At 37.8% G+C, this 18,517-nt stretch overlaps 3 protein-coding genes and 1 long non-coding RNA gene across 6 annotated transcripts in view; 2 read left to right on the top strand and 2 right to left on the bottom strand.

The window, feature by feature from the left end:
• Positions 1-1,906, top strand: part of myh11a (myosin, heavy chain 11a, smooth muscle) — a 33,607-nt gene extending 31,701 nt beyond the window's left edge. For both annotated transcript variants that reach the window (XM_058064728.1, XM_058064736.1), the window contains one exon: positions 1,173-1,906. In XM_058064728.1, coding sequence (XP_057920711.1) covers positions 1,173-1,302 — 130 coding nt within the window. In that variant the 3' untranslated portion in view covers positions 1,303-1,906. The remainder of the gene's footprint in view (positions 1-1,172) is intronic.
• Positions 1,907-3,287: 1,381 nt separating this feature from the next.
• On the bottom strand, positions 3,288-10,225 carry LOC131119786 (nuclear distribution protein nudE homolog 1-like). 2 transcript variants are annotated; one of them, XM_058064781.1, is made up of 10 exons: positions 10,059-10,225; positions 9,606-9,722; positions 9,286-9,439; positions 7,723-7,871; positions 7,503-7,639; positions 5,960-6,127; positions 5,796-5,881; positions 5,554-5,711; positions 3,889-4,009; positions 3,288-3,829 (listed from the first exon to the last, which is right to left on the bottom strand). In XM_058064781.1, the coding sequence occupies exons 2-9, from the start codon at positions 9,689-9,691 to the stop codon at positions 3,916-3,918; spliced, it is 1,032 nt and encodes a 343-aa protein (XP_057920764.1). In that variant the 5' UTR covers positions 9,692-9,722; positions 10,059-10,225; the 3' UTR covers positions 3,288-3,829; positions 3,889-3,915. The 2 variants fall into 2 exon arrangements, with proteins under 2 accessions (XP_057920764.1, XP_057920753.1); XM_058064770.1 differs by lacking the exon at positions 3,288-3,829 and having other exon boundaries at positions 3,863-4,009.
• Positions 10,197-12,488, top strand: LOC131119918 (uncharacterized). The gene is made up of 3 exons (XR_009126613.1): positions 10,197-10,363; positions 11,259-11,335; positions 11,415-12,488. It is a non-coding gene; the product is annotated as an uncharacterized LOC131119918 (long non-coding RNA).
• LOC131119627 (pannexin-1-like) lies at positions 11,028-17,746 on the bottom strand. Its single transcript, XM_058064758.1, has 6 exons — positions 17,445-17,746; positions 15,547-15,668; positions 14,072-14,277; positions 13,438-13,942; positions 13,226-13,377; positions 11,028-11,276 (listed from the first exon to the last, which is right to left on the bottom strand). The coding sequence occupies exons 1-5, from the start codon at positions 17,623-17,625 to the stop codon at positions 13,237-13,239; spliced, it is 1,155 nt and encodes a 384-aa protein (XP_057920741.1). The 5' UTR covers positions 17,626-17,746; the 3' UTR covers positions 11,028-11,276; positions 13,226-13,236.
• Between the last annotated feature and the right edge of the window lie 771 nt (positions 17,747-18,517).

The following is an 18,517-nucleotide window of genomic DNA, read 5'->3' on the forward strand; positions in this document are numbered from 1 at the left end:
CCTAATATAGTTTACGTTTTTTTTTTGTTTTTGTTTTTTTGTCACGTACCGAAGTACAAGGTGATATGACCATCCAATGCCATAATGGGTACCATAGTAAGTGTCAATATAGTGATATATATAGCACATCATGACTGGTTCAAGACTCTCCACCCTTATATTTAGCAAATTTATTTTATTTATTAATTTATTAATTTATTTTATTAATTTTTATTAATTTTTTTTTTAGTTTTTAAAAAAAATTGATTTTTTTATTTTTTGTCCCATGCCAAAGTACAAGGTGATATGACTATCCAATGCCATAATGGGTACCATAGTAAGTGTCAATATAGTGATATATATAGCATCATGACTGGTTCAAGACTCTTCATCCTTGTATTTAGCAAATTGATTTTATTTATTAATTTATTATTTTATTCTATTTATTTATTTTATTAATTTTTATTTATTTTTTTTAGTTTTTAATTATTTTTTTTTTTTTGTCCCATACCAAAGTACGGGGTGATATGACCATACGGTGACATAATGGTGACCTTTATCTTTCATCCTTGTATTTAGCAAATTTATTTTATTTATTAATTTATTAATTTATTTTATTTATTAATTTTTATTTATGTTTTTTTTTATTATTATTTTTTGTCCCGTACCAAAGTACGAGGTGATATGAGCATCCAATGACATAATGGGTACCATAGTAAGTGTCAATATAGTGATATATATAGCACATCATGACTGGTTCAAGACTCTTCATCCTTGTATTTAGCAAATTTATTTTATTTATTAATTTATTTGATTAATTTTTATTAATTTTTTTTGGTTTTTAAAAAAATATATATATTTTGTTTTTGTCCCATACCAAAGTAGGAGGTGATATGAGCATCCAATGACATAATGGGTACCATAGTAAGTGTCAATATAATGATATATATAGCACATCATGACTGGTTCAAGACTCTTCATCCTTGTATTTAGCAAACATCAACTGCTTGTATTGTTTCTTGAATTGGCTCATCGTTGTGCATTGTTTGATTTCGTTACTTATTATTGTATAAATATATGTACAGGAAAATGGTTCTTCCAATGTGAAAGTATCAGAACTTATACAAATCAAATATTTCAAAGTGAGATGTCCAGACTCCTCTCACTGCCTTCTTAAATCTGTGTCTCTGAAGGCGGGGAAATGAGCCCTCCTTTGCCAGCGCTCCACGCCGTATGGCCGGAGGCCGGAGGGCGGTTGAGGATGCATCTGAGGAGGAGGCGGACTCCCAAAGCGACTTCAATGGAACCAAATCTTCAGACTGAGACGTGACGTGAAATCTAATCGACTAACCCGATTCTTATTTGCAACCTTGCTAAAAATCCATGTCACGTGAAAATATACACTGCCTGGCCAAAGAAAAGCCACACACTGTTTGGTTGGGCTGCCTTTAGCCGTCACATGATCACATCAATCCGAAGAGTTTAGAGATGCTGCTGAGTGAATGTGATCAATCCGCCCATGCCACTGCACCGACACACTAAATTCACCATTTATTTTTTCAAGCCATTGTCCATAAGTGTAACATAATGACAAGAAGCGGTATAGTAAATAAATAAAGCTAACCCATTTGTCAGTTTTAAAACCCAAACAAGAACATTTGTGCTCATTTTACCACGTGCATTTTTCCATCGCTCACCAGTACTGATGCACTCTAGCACATTATAGTTCACCACTGGCATTCCAGCTTCTAACGCGTCCACCAGCTAGAATTTTCACGAGTGTAGCAGTTTCAAGTTTTAATTGGGAGGGGGGGGGGCAGGCGGTGTATTTATATTTCCTGCCATTTCCATTATGGTTTCCTCAAAGCACCTTTTCTTGATAACACAATTAGAGGAGTGGTTCTCAACTGGTTTGACTGCAGCACCCATCATCATCATCATCATCATCACCCCCCCCCCCCCCCCCCCCCCCATGACAAGTGACGACTCGAAATGCGGAAAACTGCTACTTCTTAAATATCTTATATTTAAAGGAACTGTTTGGAAAAATCGGGCGGCACGGCGGTCGAGTGGTTAGACCTCACAGCTAGGAGACCAGGGTTCAATTCCACCCTCGGCCATCTCTATGTGGCGTTTGCATGTTCTCCCCGTGCAAGCGTAGGTTTTCTCCGGTTTCCTCCCACATTCCAAAAAAAATGCTAGGTTAATTGGCGACTCCAAAAAAAAAATGTAAAAAAAAAAATAATAATAATTTTAATAAAAATAATGGCGACTCCAAATTGTCCATAGGTATGAATGTGAGTGTGAATGGTTGTTTGTCTATATGTGCCCTGTGATTGGCTGGCAACCAGTCCAGGGTGTATCCCGCCTCTCACCCAAAGACAGCTGGGATAGGCTCCAGCACCCCCCGCGACCCTCGTGAGGAAAAAGCAGTAGAAAATGAATGAATGAATGAATGTTTAGAAAAATTACATGGCTGCATAAAAAGCACCAACTTTTGAACATCTGGCAACCATTATATCCCGCCTTAGCTCTGATTCTACTCCTCAGATAAACAAAAATCACAATAAAAAAATATTTACATTTAGCAATTTAACTGATTTAACTCACTAGGTACGTTTAATAATAACAACAAGCGGTCCATTACTTCGAATGGGCATGAAACGCCAAACGTCATACTGTACCTGTAAGTCTTAATTATGGGTAGAATTCCCCCATGAAAACGTCGCCGCCATATTGGATGTGTAAAGGCTATATCCTGTGTAAACGAATACAAGTAAATGATTTATCTAAGCGCCTTTCTACAAATAAATCGAAGTTAATGGCTCTCGTTTTTTACATTCACACGTGCACAACTAGGCACTAAACTAAAAAAAAACTAAATCAACCAAACGGACTCCGTCATTTACACAATTTTTATCGCCTTGAACGCAACATTGATGAGCGCGCCAATGGTATGTCACCTTGTGTAACATGGAACTACTATCTGCTACTCCTGTCTTGCCTGTGACTGCTGTTAATGTTTTAGAGCAGTTTTCAATAGGTTGGAAATGTCTGCTTTTTGTATCCTAAACTCATTGAAAGCTATAACATTTCTGTATGGTCACTGTTTCATACTTTTACCCATAATTTAGGCTTAGTTCATGCACAATTTGGAACTAATTGTTGACTAAAGTGTGTGTCTCCCTGTCATCACACTCCACTCCTCTTCAATTGTATTACCGACAGATGTTTACGTTTGCACATTTTTCTTTCTACTAATTGTTGAACCACTTGCACAAAAATAAAAAACATCAGTACCAAAGAAATATGGTGGTTTTGCCCTTTTAATGTTTTTAATGGGAGAAACACTGCAAACCAAGAGGGATGTATTACATCACACAAGCAGCCGAATGCAGCATCAACAGAGGCCATCACAGCGCTGAGCTTAGCTGGAAAAACAACCAGAAACCTCTTCAATGAAAATGTTCCTCTAATTCCCATTCTACAATCCCTTCAAAAACTATATTATTGATCAGCTATATTATTGCTCCACAGTATAAGATCCTAGTTATCATGACTATTACATTCAGTAGATGGAGTCCTCTAGTCCTCTTTGCACAAATTAAACAGTGAAAGAGCTAAATAATCATGTGGATGAAGGCAGCAATGGTTTAGAACTAACCCCCCGCCCATCCCCCTCGGCTCGGCAGCACTGTTTTTTCAATATCAACCACATCAGATAAATAAAAAGTTTTGCAATACTACGCACTGCATCCCATTACAATTGAGTCTGAGAAAGTGGGGTTTTCAGTTGGAAGACAACTTCCGAAAAGTTGTAATGATGTGGGTGGGTGGGTGCCTGGTGTGAGGGGGGGGGGGGGGGGGGGGGGGGGGGGGGGGGGGGGGGGGGGGGGGGGGGGGGGGGGGGGGGGGGGGACGGAGGGGACGTGTTCCTCAGAGCAGCAGCTTGACTCCTCCCTGTGGCGACTGAGCCCCCTGGGAGATACCTCGTGGGGGTGCTGGTCCAAATTCTAACCGCTTCACTAAACTGCAAGACAGGCACAAGTAGAAAAATTGGGATACCAAAAAAAACACAGGAAGTGAACAAAGTTTTTTTTAATGACAACGTGAATTATTGTGTATACATCTTCAACATTTTTCAGACATGTTGAATTATGTAAAGTGTAAACATGTGGTGTACTGTACTTGAATGTAACTTCAGTTTACGCATTAAAAAATGGCACAATTAATACGGTCAACTAAGCCTCGCTGCCTGACCTGTACATATACTGCCAGTATTAGGGAGTATAAGTCATTTATTTGTGGCGACCCGCCATGGATAATAAATATGGATGGCCATAAATAAGATACAAACCTTGTCATTACAACTGCATCCAGTAGATGGCATTGTAACTCTGCTTTCTCAACACAAAAAGTTAAAAAGTATCCTTCAGTGCATATAGCAGGGGTCTCAAACACGCGGCCCGCGGGCCAAATGTGGCCCGCAGGACACTAGTTTGAGGCCCCCCGCCTTGATATGAAAGTTTAATGTTAGTGCGGCGCGCGCAAGTTTGATATGGATGCTGTATGGTATCATGTACCCAGAAAAAATTATTACGTTTGATTAATGTTCATGTTAAAGGTTAAATAACTGTTAATAGTTATCCTCCCTATCCGTGTGGAAGTGGTAAGTTTTTGGCGATTTAAGTTTAAAGGAAATAACTTGAAGGCTACCGTTTAGGTCGCTAGCTCTCTAGTTTGCGAGTTAGCATGTGTCTCAAGACCCTGCAGTTGCGCAATATGTTGTAAATAACAAGGACACTAGTTTGAGGCCCCCGCCTTGATATGAAAGTGTAATATTTAGTGCGGCCCCGCGCAAGTTTGATATGGATGCTGTATGGTATCATGTACCCAGAAAAAATTATTACGTTTGATTAATGTTCATGTTAAAGGTTAAATAACTGTTAATAGTTATCCTCCCTATCCGTGTGGAAGTGGTAAGTTTTTGGCTATTTAAGTTTAAAGGAAATAACTTGAAGGCTACCGTTTAGGTCGCTAGCTCTCTAGTTTGCGAGTTAGCATGTGTCTCAAGACCCTGCAGTTGCGCAATATGTTGTAAATAAAAAGAGTATAAATGTGACTATAGTCGTGTTTTGTCATGTCTACAGGGCTCTAATAATGCTTTGTTCATTTTAATCTGAAAAAAATAATTTGTCTACCCACCAACTATATGTGGTTTCTTAAGTTTTTATTATTTGCTGTTTTATTATTATTATTATATTTATTTATTACTGATTGATTTTCTTTATTGTTGATTTGTTTATTTATTTTTCATCTTATTTTGTGCAGAAAAATAACAATTATGATATTTTAGAACAGTGGCATGTTTTATCAGAGCTTTTCTTGTAGAAAATCGGAACCAAAGCACTGAAAAAGTTTGTATATTTTTCTGTTTTTAATAAATGCGTTTTTTTTTTTGTTTTTTTTTGGAAAACCTGATGCGGCCCAGCCTTGCCCAGACCCTAGCTCCAGTGGCCCCCAGGTAAATTGAGTGTGAGACCCCTGGCATATAGCTTCTATGATCTCCCTCACCTGTCGTACTGAGGAGGCGGAGGGCTTATGCTGCTGGCTTGGACTTCAGCACCTCCATCTATCCCACATGGACTACCAGGGGCGGCGGGCAGTGCGGGCCTGGTAACCGATGTGTCGTACACAAAGTCTCGACACAAGGCCAGCTTGGATTCCAGATTCTGCAATGATATGTAAACAAGAATTAGCTTGCAAAAAAAAAAAAAAAAATCATGATATTGACCAAACATGTCGACAACTCTTACCCCGACTTTTCTCAGCAGCTCCCCGACGATGTTTAGCGCAGATATTCTAGCGGATGTTGTGAGCGGAGTTCCTGTTAGTCCATCACCTGACACAAAAACACATGATAATAATTCCTGTAGTCGTTGTATATAAATACCCGAGTATTTCAAGTACATCCATTCACCTCGTCGGATGCTGGATGCAGGAGGCGTGGCAAACGAGCCAAGCGGTTTGGAGGGGGTGACGGGGATGCTGCTGGAGGGACACTGCAGGTCTGGTCGGTCTGAATCTTTGCCCAGGCTGCTGGATGGTCGTCGTTCTTTCTGACGGACTGCCAGCTCTTGACGAAGATCTGCATCACAAAGATTATATTCAAATGATAACGATAAAGACCCAAGAGTTTGGATCAAGAGCCCTGCAGTGCCGTTGAAATGTTTTTATAAGCGAGGGTAAACAGGTAGCGACAAATTTGTGTCAGTATGAAGAACATCAAGATTTTAGTGACGGGATTCTATTCTGGTGGGTCACTAGGGGGCAGCAGCTCCTACCAGTCCATAAAAGTAGTACAGGTTTTGATGTTAATGCAGTAATGTCATGGTGAGTACTCAAGTCGCGTATTTAAATCCAAATGCTCGCGCCAAAATACCTACTTATACATTTTTTGCGCAAGAGACACAAAGAGGTGATGATGCAACTCCACAATAGGACAGATCATATTTGGTGTTGTTTTAAGCTGAAAAAAATGTACATTTGATAAGAGTTGTGTAGCAACGCCTTAATGCCTTAAAGTAGGGGTCTCAAACACGCGGCCCGCGGGCCATATGTGGCCCGCAGGACACTAGTTTGAGGCCCCCGCCTTGATATGAAAGTTTAATGTTAGTGCGGCCCGCGCAAGTTTGATATGGATGCTGTATGGTATCATGTACCCAGAAAAAATTATTACGTTTGATTCATGTTCATGTTAAAGGTTAAATAACTGTTAATAGTTATCCTCCCTATCCGTGTGGAAGTGGTAATTTTTTGGCTATTTAAGTTTAAAGGAAATAACTTGAAGGCTACCGTTTAGGTCGCTAGCTCTCTAGTTTGCGAGTTAGCATGTGTCTCAAGACGCTGCAGTTGCGCAATATGTTGTAAATAAAAATAGTATAAATGTGACTATACAGGGCTCTAATAATGCTTTGTTAATTTTAATCTGAAAAAAATAATTTAACTATATGTGGTTTCTTAAGATTTTATTATTTGCCGTTTTATAATTATTATTATATTTATTTATTACTGATTGATTGATTTTCTTTATTCTTTATTTATTTTTGTTTATTTATTTTTCATCTTATTTTGTGTAGAAAAATAAAAAGTAAGATATTTGAGAACAGTGGAATGTTTTATCAGAGCTTTTATTGTAGAAAAAAATTGAAACCAAAGCAAAGTTTATTCATTTTTCTGTTTTTAATAAATGCGTTTTTTGTTGTTTTTTTTGGAAAACCTGATGCGGCCCAGACTCGCCTAGACCCTAGCTCCAGTGGCCCCCAAGTAAATTGAGTTTGAGACCCAAGCCTTAAAGGGAACGTGTGCATGCTGATGCCATATCTCTCAGCCCTCCCTCAGAGGTTCCACTGTATTTATTTAAATGTTTAATGTTCTAATGAAATGCATCTACCGCATTAGCTAGAAAAGTACGTTGTGTCTGGTCAAGCAACCCTTCTAAAGTAAGTCGTGTACGTGTTTACCTCTGGCTTCATCTTTGAGTCTCTGAACAGACTCGAGCAGGTTCTCTTTCTCGTCCAGCTCACTTTCAAGAAAAGCATTCCTCTCAATGACCTGGTTCATCCTCTGCTCAAAGTCCTCTAGGGACATGATGGTCGCCCTGGAGAGTCACAGGCATGATTACACGCTATTGCATTTTTTATTGCTTATACACACACACACACACATACAGCATATGCAAACCTTTTGGTCCTCTCAAGGTCATCATTGGACTGTTCCAGCTCTCTGATATATTTCTGCAGGTGATCTCGGACTGCTGTAGTTTCCGCTAGATTTTCCTCCAGGGTTGAGATGTGCTTAAAAGCATCAGAGTGTTGGCTCTCAAATTTCTCCTGCAATCAGTGCACAAATCATTCAGATAACATATCTTTTGTTGACATTCCATTCTTTGCAGTGACATGTTCTAGCCAAGTCTTTTAGTGTTTACCTGTCTGGTTTTAGCACAAAACTGACTGAATTAGAAGCTTTAAGAAGGCGTGCCAGTTACATTGATTGCGATCAACTGAAAGTAGCGTCATGATACAAGATCTTGACGGAAAATGGATGCAACTCTGGAAATAAAAGTTGTGAAATTGCGGAATGCCACCTACAAAAAAGGAAGTTTAATCAAAGCTAAAGGCACTCCAAACAAATATTACTGTGTGTGATCTGTCTTATAGCTAGCGAGAGTGTAGCTTATAAGCATTTTATTGATCGAGGACATTCAGGAATGACTGCACACACACACGCCTGTCCACTTTTCATTTAAGACAGGGGTCTCAAACACGCGGCCCGCGGGCCAAATGTGGCCCGCATGACGCTAGTTCAGTTGAAGGCTACCGTTTAGGTCGCTAGCTCTCTAGTTTGCGAGTTAGCATGTGTCTCAAGACCCTCGACACAACTCACATTAAAAACACATTGACGTGCACATTCTGGCCAATCAGAAGCCTGAAAAAGCTACCATGACCAAGTTAAAAGTATCCTTCAGTGCATATAGCAGGGGTCTCAAACACGCGGCCCGCAGGACACTAGTTTGAGGCCCCCGCCTTGATATGAAAGTTTAATGTTAGTGCGGCCCGCGCAAGTTTGATATGGATGCTGTATGGTATCATGTACCCAGAAAAAATTATTACGTTTGATTCATGTTCATGTTAAAGGTTAAATAACTGTTAATAGTTATCCTCCCTATCCGTGTGGAAGTGGTAAGTTTTTGGCTATTTAAGTTTAAAGGAAATAACTTGAAGGCTACCGTTTAGGTCGCTAGCTCTCTAGTTTGCAAGTTAGCATGTGTCTCAAGACCCTGCAGTTGCGCAATATGTTGTAAATAAAAAGAGTATAAATGTGACTATAGTCGTGTTTTGTCATGTCTACAGGGCTCTAATAATGCTTTGTTCATTTTAATCTGAAAAAAATAATTTGTCTACACACCAACTATGTGGTTTCTTAAGTTTTTATTATTTGCCTTTTTATTATTATATTTATTTATTACTGATTGATTTTCTTTATTCTTGATTTGTTTATTTATTTTTCATCTTATTTTGTGTAGAAAAAAAAAGATATTTGAGAACAGTGGAATGTTTTATCAGAGCTTTTCTAGTAGAAAATCGGAACCAAAGCAATTTTATTTATTTTTCTGTTTTTAATAAATGCATTTTTTGTGGGGGTTTTTTGGAAAACCTGATGCGGCCCAGTCTTACCCAGACCCTAGCTCCAGTGGCCCCCCCAAGTAAATTGAGTTTGAGACCCCTGATTTAAGATGAATCATACCTTGATGTTTTCCAGCTCCACTTGGAGTCGGTTGTTGTCTTGCAGCAGTTCCTTGTTCCGAGCCTCGCACTGCTTGAGTTCCGCTTCCAACTCCGCTTCATAGTCTCGACTCATCTGCTGAAACTCTTGCAACTCCTCCTGAGCCTCATCTGCCCTAATGACACAATGCACAAAGTTTACATGCAAAAAATTATTCATTTGAATTCTCATGCTTCATGGTAAGTGTGAAGACACCATCACACTTGAAGACAACTAATGACAGCACTAATGTGAAATATGCATCAGTAATATATGTTGTAATAATGTTTTTATTAGATTACCTCTGCTGGTGTCTGTTTGCCTGCTCCTTCCAGAAGCCCAACTCCTCCTCTAAAGACGCAAACTTCTGTGTTGTTGGCTCCACCATTTCTCGGGATGTTTACAGTAACAGGAACAAACTAAAAGGTGCAACACAAACAATGCTTATGTGATGCGATGTTTATTTTTCTCTGACACATAGCATTCAACCCACAAAACCATGTCTGTTAGCAAATGTTAACATGCTAATTCTAATAAAGGAATATCCATACCATATCCCAAATTAGACTATGTTTCGAAAATGCAATTATCCTATTTTCTTAAAGGCAACGTCTGTGTATATTTGAAGATAAAACAAACGCTAGTTTTACATGTAAACGTTGTTGTGGCTTAGCAAACTTTAGCCAGCTTAGCAATTAAGCTAGACTTCCAGGCTAGCACGAGCCAGTTTGAACCGATGGTTAAAATAGACTTACCTGTATACAGGGAAGTTGTTAAAACATTTTAGGTGAATGTTTAAATTCCCGTTAAGAGTTTGTTTAGGCTTATTCTTCTTCGACAATGAGTGTTTAGAAAAAAAACGTTCTTAGCTCACTCGCCCACAGCTCAAAACTCTTTGGTAGCCAATCAATTACGAGTAAAGCTTGAATTCTGAGACACTATTGGTCTGGATGGATGACGACGACTCAATATTAGCCAATCAGCTACGATGTAGCTATAATAGGCGGGTCCTTCTGATACAACCAAGTAGAGCTTCTTTCCTGTTTTCCAGAGCCACTTGGTAAATAACTTCTGCTTTGTCTGGTTTTAAAAAAATAGTCATGCCTATACATATAATACAATAGTAAACTAGTAAAATAGTATGTTTATGAAGTTAAATAAATGTTGTAACTGTGCGAGGTATCATTATATTTACTTGTATCTTTGTAATGGACAGACCGTAACAAAAGTGAATAGCATTGTTGTATTAGACATCCACACCAGATTGATTTGGCGTTTTATTGCATCTATTCATATTAGTCATTTGTATTAATCCATTATCAGGCAATTGTTACAACATACATATTCAGTGAATTGCATTTTTACATGCTTAGGGAAGTCTGTTTAATAACCAATAGCATGTCGTTGTAGCTGTCAGTAGTACACCCATTAACTCCACTACTTTTTAATAATATAATAATAATAAAATTCAAATAATAAAATTTGCCAAATCTCACTCATACTAGGCAAGTGGTTTAATATGCTACAAAATAAATAAACCCTGAGCTAAAGTTAGAGTTAGTTACAATACTTACATTCTCAAATTGAAATGTTAGGAATGTTTTTACAGTACATCTGAGAAAAGCAGCAAAGCTTGTTAAAATAAATTACAAATAAATTAAAAAATCCCACATTTTCTTTTGATTGACTTTGTGGCTGTGTTGTCATATAGGAAAATATAAGAAACTTCTATGGTTGGGTAACTAATGTGAATTTTGTGATGTGCCAGCATTCCAAATGTTAAACATTTAATTTCAGTACTTTCAGTTTGACATACAGGTAAACATAAGGCACATCACTACACATTTTAAGCCTTAATAAATAAGTAAATGTTAAGAGATTGCATTGAAATAGTAACCCAATATTACAATCCAGTACGTCAACACACCACATCAGGCTGTCTTTGTTCTTGGCAGGACTTTGTTAATGAAGATCTAGAAAGATGGGAGACAAATTCACAGTCACAGTAAATCTGGAAAGAAATTACAGTACGGTAAGTTGAGAGATATGAAGCATCCTGTAGATATAAAATTATTAATCCATCCATTTTGTATGCCGTTTGTCCTCACTAGGGTTGCGGGGGGTATGCTGAAGCCTATCACAGCTGACTTCGGGCAAGAGGCTGGTACATATAATGTACAGACAAACAACCATTCACACTCACATTCATACCTACGGTCAATTTAGAGTCCCCAATTAACCTAGCATGTTTTTGGGAGGAAACCGGAGTACCCCTGCAGAAAACCAAAATACTAGTAATAATAATAGTGTCGCCAAAATACTCACACTATGATATGATATTTTAAAATAGTTATATATCTAAATATAAGTAAAATTTATTTGGTTATTTAGCATGCCGTCCATGGAAAAGGTTAAAGGGGAACTGCACTTTTTGTGGAATTTTGCCCATCATTCACAATCCTTATGTGAAACATGAACACATATTTCTGTCCGAGTTAATATGAGCAAGCCAACAATGCACGTCATTAGGACACACCTAATTCGACGATGAAGCCCTTTAACAACGTTGCATTGTTTGATATACATGCTGTGATCATGCATTGATCATGTACATGTACACTGATGATAACATGTAATAGTTGCAGTATCTTACCGTACTACTTCTTTCCTCGGGTGCATTGATACACATACTTATTCTACTTCCGTCAATAACAATACCAGCATAAATACAGCGAGAACACTTACAATGTCCGCTGTGGCTGTTGCTGTGGCTTTGTCTGTGTCTTCCAGCACAAGACGTGTGGGAAAAAAAATGCTGACAGCAAACAAACATCTTGTTGAGTTTTTGTAGCAAAATGGAGAACTAGGTATCCACTCTTCCTTCTGTGAAAGATGCTGAGACGAGCGGTTAGTGACGCGTTGTGTTCGTTTGCCAGATAAGAATTATATATTATAATATAGATATAAGACATAATTAGATTAGATAAGAATTGTTTTTCATGTTAGCTGCTCCAATAATAATATCGCTGTAGCTTGGTTAATATACAAGTCAGTTATATAAACGGAATACTGCTGGCGTTTTCTTTGTGAGGGCATTAGTGTCAAAATAGTTATAATATGTATTATATTATATTTATATTTATTATTATTTATAATAATAAAGTAATAAATAAGTAAAAAAATAACAAATAAATAATAATAATTAATAATAATAATAAATAAGTAAAAAAATTAAAAAATAATATAATTAAGTATTGTATTATATTTATATATTTATTTATTATATGATATATTATATATATTATATTTAGATTTATTATTTATAATAATTAAGTAAAAAAAAAAAAAATAAGTAAAAAAACAAATAAATAATAATTATTAATAATAATAATATATTTATATATTTATTATTATAATAATAATAAATAAGTAAAAATAAAAAATAAGTATTATATTATATTTATATATTTATTTTTTATATTATATACTATATATTATATATATATTATATTATATATTGTATTATTGTATTATGCCCTGTGATTGGCTGGCGACCAGTCCAGGGTGTACCCCGCCTCACGCCCGAAGACAGCTGGGATAGGCTCCAGCACCCCCTGCGACCCTCATGAGGAAAAGCGGTAGAAAATGAATGAATGAATGAATATTGTATTTTTATATATACGTTGTTAGCTAGCTCATATTAACTCATCTTCTTGTGTTATAATGCACAGTAAAGGGAAATAAATATGTATTCATGTTTCAACATAAGGATTGTGAATGATGGGCTAAATTCCCCCCAAAAGGTGCAATTCCCCTTTAAGAGATCCCTATTGAAGCTTGTACATGAGGGAGCAGAAATGACATCACACCCTTATTGCTGTAAATGAAATGAATGTCACTTGAGCGACTATAACACCCTTACCTCAGTGTTAATTATGCCGTGACCTCATTAGTTTTCTTTCGTGGGCATGCCTTCTTACAATCTATCACATCTGTCTTCACCTGACCCAGCATTCGCAGCAGACACATGGCGTCAAAGCCCTCATCGCCGGCTTCTTGCAACAACTCCAGCACCTGTTAATTGGATGTGATAATTAAAAGCATGTAACTCTGTATTTGCTTACTGTTGCTCACCTGCAGACACTTAAAGGACTTGAGTTCACTCAGGTTCTCCTGCAAAAAGAGCAAATAGATGCTAAGGTCGTTGTAGAAGGGCGTGACAACGCCCAAAGCGCCGAAGCCTGGCAGCATCTCATAAGGCCGAAGGAAGCCGGAACTCTGGCGTGCCGGCCCGACGGCAGCGTATACCACCAACGGAGCGAGAAGCACATACACCCCCAGGTTGATGTAGCTGAGCAGCCTGAAGACGCCCACTGCCACGAGCTTACACTGCACGGCCGAGGGCACAGCGCTATCGTTCGTTAGCACCCCTGTCCGCAGATCACAAGGAAACTCATCGGTGAGGGAGGCCAGTTGGATGTAGTATCCCAAGTACAGGCAGGCTAGAAGCAGGATGAGCAGAGTCAAGCTCCTACATGCCAGGTACGTGACTACGAGGCGGTGTGAGAAGCGCTTGGTCTTCAGATACTGCTCAACTAAGGGGTATTTGAAGCAACTCTCTGTCAACTCCAGAGCACTGCTACACAGAAAAACAAAAAAACACCACAACAATGGAGTTAGTTGCTTGTACACATTACAAAAACAGCATCCTTCTCCCCACTAAAATCCTAATTTAAACATGAAAAGTACAGTACTTGGGTGTTTTTACCTCGCTGTGTCATTGGGTCCGTCTTTATCTTTAGTATTCAAGGACGCAAGATTCTTTGCCAATTTAATGGCACGATTATAAAAGCGGTCAAGCTCCTCCATAATGAAACTGAGGTCCGAGGATAGATGTGGGGCTGCGGAGAAGCGCCAGAAAAGGGCGGGGATGTACACAAGAATGGCCAGTGAAAGCAGGATGTATGGAAAGAACTGAATGAAAAAAGAGACAAGAGGATAGATTTGTGTTGAAATGGTGTTTTGTAAACAAAGTGGGGACACGATGAACTAAGAGAATCATTGCATTGATTCGTTCTTGCGGCTTCATGATCTGCATATGACGATACTGCTGTGTAATTTACTGTACAGTCGATCGAATAGCAAAAAAACATGAGTCAGCCACCCTTCTCTCTTCAATACGCCTCACACACTTTATATCAGGGGTCTCAAACATGCGGCCCGCGGGCCAAATGTGGCCCGCAGGACACTAGTTTGAGGCCCCCGCCTTGATATGAAAGTTTAATGTTAGTGCGGCCCGCGCAAGTTTGATATGGATGCTGTATGGTATCATGTACCCAGAAAAAATTATTACGTTTGATTCATGTTCATGTTAAAGGTTAAATAACTGTTAATAGTTATCCTCCCTATCCGTGTGGAAGTGGTAAGTTTTTGGCTATTTAAGTTTAAAGGAAATAACTCGAAGGCTACCGTTTAGGTCGCTTAGCTCTCTAGTTTGCGAGTTAGCATGTGTCTCAAGACCCTGCAGTTGCGCAATATGTTGTAAATAAAAAGAGTATAAATGTGACTATAGTCGTGTTTTGTCATGTCTACAGGGCTCTAATAATGCTTTGTTCATTTTAATCTGAAAAAAAATAATTTGCCAACTATATGTGGTTTCTTAAGTTTTTATTATTTGCTGTGTTATTATTATTATTATATTTATTTATTACTGATTGATTGATTTTCTTTATTCTTGATTTTATTTTTATTTATTAAAGGTTAAATAACTGTTAATACTTATCCTCCCTATCCGTGTGGAAGTGGTAAGTTTTCGCTGGCTCTCTAGTTTGCGAGTGAGAATGTGTCTCAAGACCCTGCAGTTGCGCAATATGTTGTAAATAAAAAAGAGTATAAATGTGACTATAGTCGTGTTTTGTCATGTCTACAGGGCTCTAATAATGCTTTGTTCATTTTAATCTGAAAAAAATAATTTGTCTACCCACCAACTATATGTGGTTTCTTAAGTTTTTATTATTTGCCGTTTTATTATTATTATTATATTTATTTATTACTGATGGATTGATTTTCTTTATTCTTGATTTTTTATTTATTTTTCATCTTGTGGTTTTTTTTGGAAAAACCTGATGGGGCCCAGCCTTGCCCAGACCCTAGCTCCAGTGGCCCCCAGGTAAATTGAGTTTGAGACCCCTGCTTTATATACTGTATTGTTTTCCCTGGCAGTGAATGCTTTTTAAAAGGTACCTTGTGAAGCCATAGCGGTGAACTGTCAGCTTGTTGCTGCACTGCTGCCCAACAAAAGGAGTCCACATACGCTGCCTGTCTCCAGGAGAAATTGGTGGGGGCAAAACAGCTGATTTGTGTACCTGAAGGAGCACAGTATTGATGTTTAAATTGTTTTTGTTTTTTAATCTACACAGTAGAGGTGTTTATGTAAAATAGATTGCATGAGATTATATTACACTTCCTTTAATGTTTAGCATGCTCCGCCAACATGTAGTAAAATAGATGCCAGCTGTCATGTTTTGATCTGGTTACTTACTGGTTAACTTTGATCAAATTTAGAATTAAACACGGCGGCAATTCTCTAACTCCCATGGAAAAAAGAGTCACAAGTGAGTTATACTGGGAACACAGAGTTACGGTGGATTGCAGGTTTTATAGTGTGCGTAAATACTGCGGTTTCAATTCTGTCTTTGGTTTCGTTTCTGCCGCCCTGTTCTTGTGAGAAATATTTTCACGGTTTCATCTCGCAAGATCTTGTGATGCCCCTACTGTATTGGCTCTAAACCAGGGGTGGGCAAACTTTTTGACTCGCGGGCCGCATTGATATAACAAAATTTCCGGGGGGGGGCAGACTATATATTTTACACGTAACAGTCCACCTGGTATTATTGTATCTGTAAAATTGTCATGCAATCTGCTATTATTATTTATTATTTTATATTTATATTTAAATATTTTAAAAATAATAAAATATTATAATAATTAAAATAAATTTAAAATAATAATTATTATATTATTATTATGTAAAATATGCAAATATAACAATATTATTATATATAATTAATATAATAATTAGCATTAATATAATAAATATAATAATCATAATAGTTATAATAATAATATAATAATTATTATTTTAATTTTTATTATTATTATGTGCTTGTGTCTCTTTTTTCAGGAGCACTTTGTAAACAACAGACCATGTCAAACAACGAAATTGATACAACCATCAAAAGGTTGGCTCAGGCCATGATGCCAGGTTGTATGTTGAGTTTAAATTAAATACTTTGGAAAGATTGGGAGGGCCGTATTCAAACACTTGGCGGGCCGGATGTGGCCCCCGGGCCGTAGTTTGCCCACCCCTGCTCTAAACTATAATAATATGGAAGCTATGATATAATATAAGTTCAATACCCTTTTCACAGTTTCAATCAAAAGTCATTATTTGCCAAACTACTGATACAGTTATTGCAATGTCACTCATTCGCAAATTAGCTCATTAGCATTAAATATCTCAGGGACACACAAAAGGAGGCTCTTTAGGCACAAATGACCTCAAAAGCCTGGCAGCTTTTTTATTTGGTTCTAAAGGTCGCCACATACTCCTCCAGAAATGCAGTGTATTCACTATACAAATAATAATATCAAAGTGGCAAACCACACTATAGCCCCACAGTGCATAATATTAATGTGGAATATGAGTGTATAGTCTGTCAACCCTGTGATTGAGTGACAATCTCCAGCTTCCCTGTGACCCTGACCAGGTTATATAGTGGACTAATGGATAGATATATTAAAGTCATCTCAAATGTCGCTTTGCAAAACATCTTTTTTAAAAGCTAATATTTATTGTTTTAAGTTAGAAGAAGAATGCATGTTTCATTATTTCATATCTTCAAGCAACAGCTGCAGGACAGGGGCGTGATTTAAAGTACAAGGGTGGAGCCATTACAATGCTGTCAGCCTTTCATAAACCTCTATAAAGTCATGCACACATTTCATGCATGTATTATCTATATATATTTTAAAAAAGGAAATCCAGCATAACAGTTACATTAAAGAATTTGCATTTTTCACATGTAAGCGTGGATTGTGTCTGGAGGATGGCCGATAATTGCATATTCACACCAACTCACCTACGGATACTTCCTGAGCAAAAGCGAGCGAGATGAGAAACAAAGGTAGCCCCACGGCTAGAAATGTTACTATTTTGTCCACAGCCAGCTCCAGGCGCATCCCTTTGTACTTAGCCTCCGTGGGGTCCTTCAACAAAAAATCCGAAAAAACATATTCTGTTGCTACGTGTGCAATTGCCATGACGTGAGGACACCAAAACAATAATTATTTGATTAATATATATTTTTAAATTTACTACAAATGAAGTGACGAGAGCAGAAGTAGAGCAACAATGCATGGAACTATGAGCTGCTATTGTCCAGACAGCTCTTCACTGGTTGGATGGTGGTTGAACCTGCAGTGCTGTGCCGTTACAGCGGCACTCACACGGTGGCCACCAGAGGGCGCTAGTGGCTCCCAGCCACAGCGAACCCGAGAGAACACTGCCAATTGTTTATTTTTCAAATAATTGACTGTGTAGGACTGTTTAATAGCAAGCACATTTTCATCACAAAAAATGACAGCGTTACATTGCACGTCCATTTTGTGATGTGTACAATAGACAAACAGATAAAGTGAAATATACAAAAAGCTGTGCACAAAACGTCTAACAATTATAATAATGAATGGGTGACAACCGAAAGTTTGGGGTAATTGTATGAATCGTTTTGTCAAATAAGCAAAACCTGAGTCACCATGACAGATGTATATTTTGTTAGATAGCTCAGTGTTTTGTATAGATAAATTGTGTTATCTCATCACAAAATATTGTCTTTACGATTGCTGGGTCTCAGATGACGTCACATCCGCCCACCCCAAAGAGATGGGGGATAAATAATCAGCAAATTGACTCGTGACAATCGTTGTTTTTTATGCCTTACGCTGAGAGACACTTGTTTTCGATCGTCTTGTGTTCTATTTTAACTATTTTATGTTTTCATGAATTACACCATGCACACTAATATAATCGGAGCAAATAATTTCAGCAACATACACTGTTATTCGCTTTAATCTCGAAAAGTGTATATCCGGCCGTAGTTTACTCCACTTCTGTTCACCGGAAGTGACGTAACCGCCACGATCAGCACCACAG

The sequence above is a fragment of the Doryrhamphus excisus genome, chromosome 1 (genome assembly GCF_030265055.1).
Source record: "Doryrhamphus excisus isolate RoL2022-K1 chromosome 1, RoL_Dexc_1.0, whole genome shotgun sequence".
In the NCBI taxonomy this organism is placed as follows: Eukaryota; Metazoa; Chordata; class Actinopteri; order Syngnathiformes; family Syngnathidae; genus Doryrhamphus; species Doryrhamphus excisus.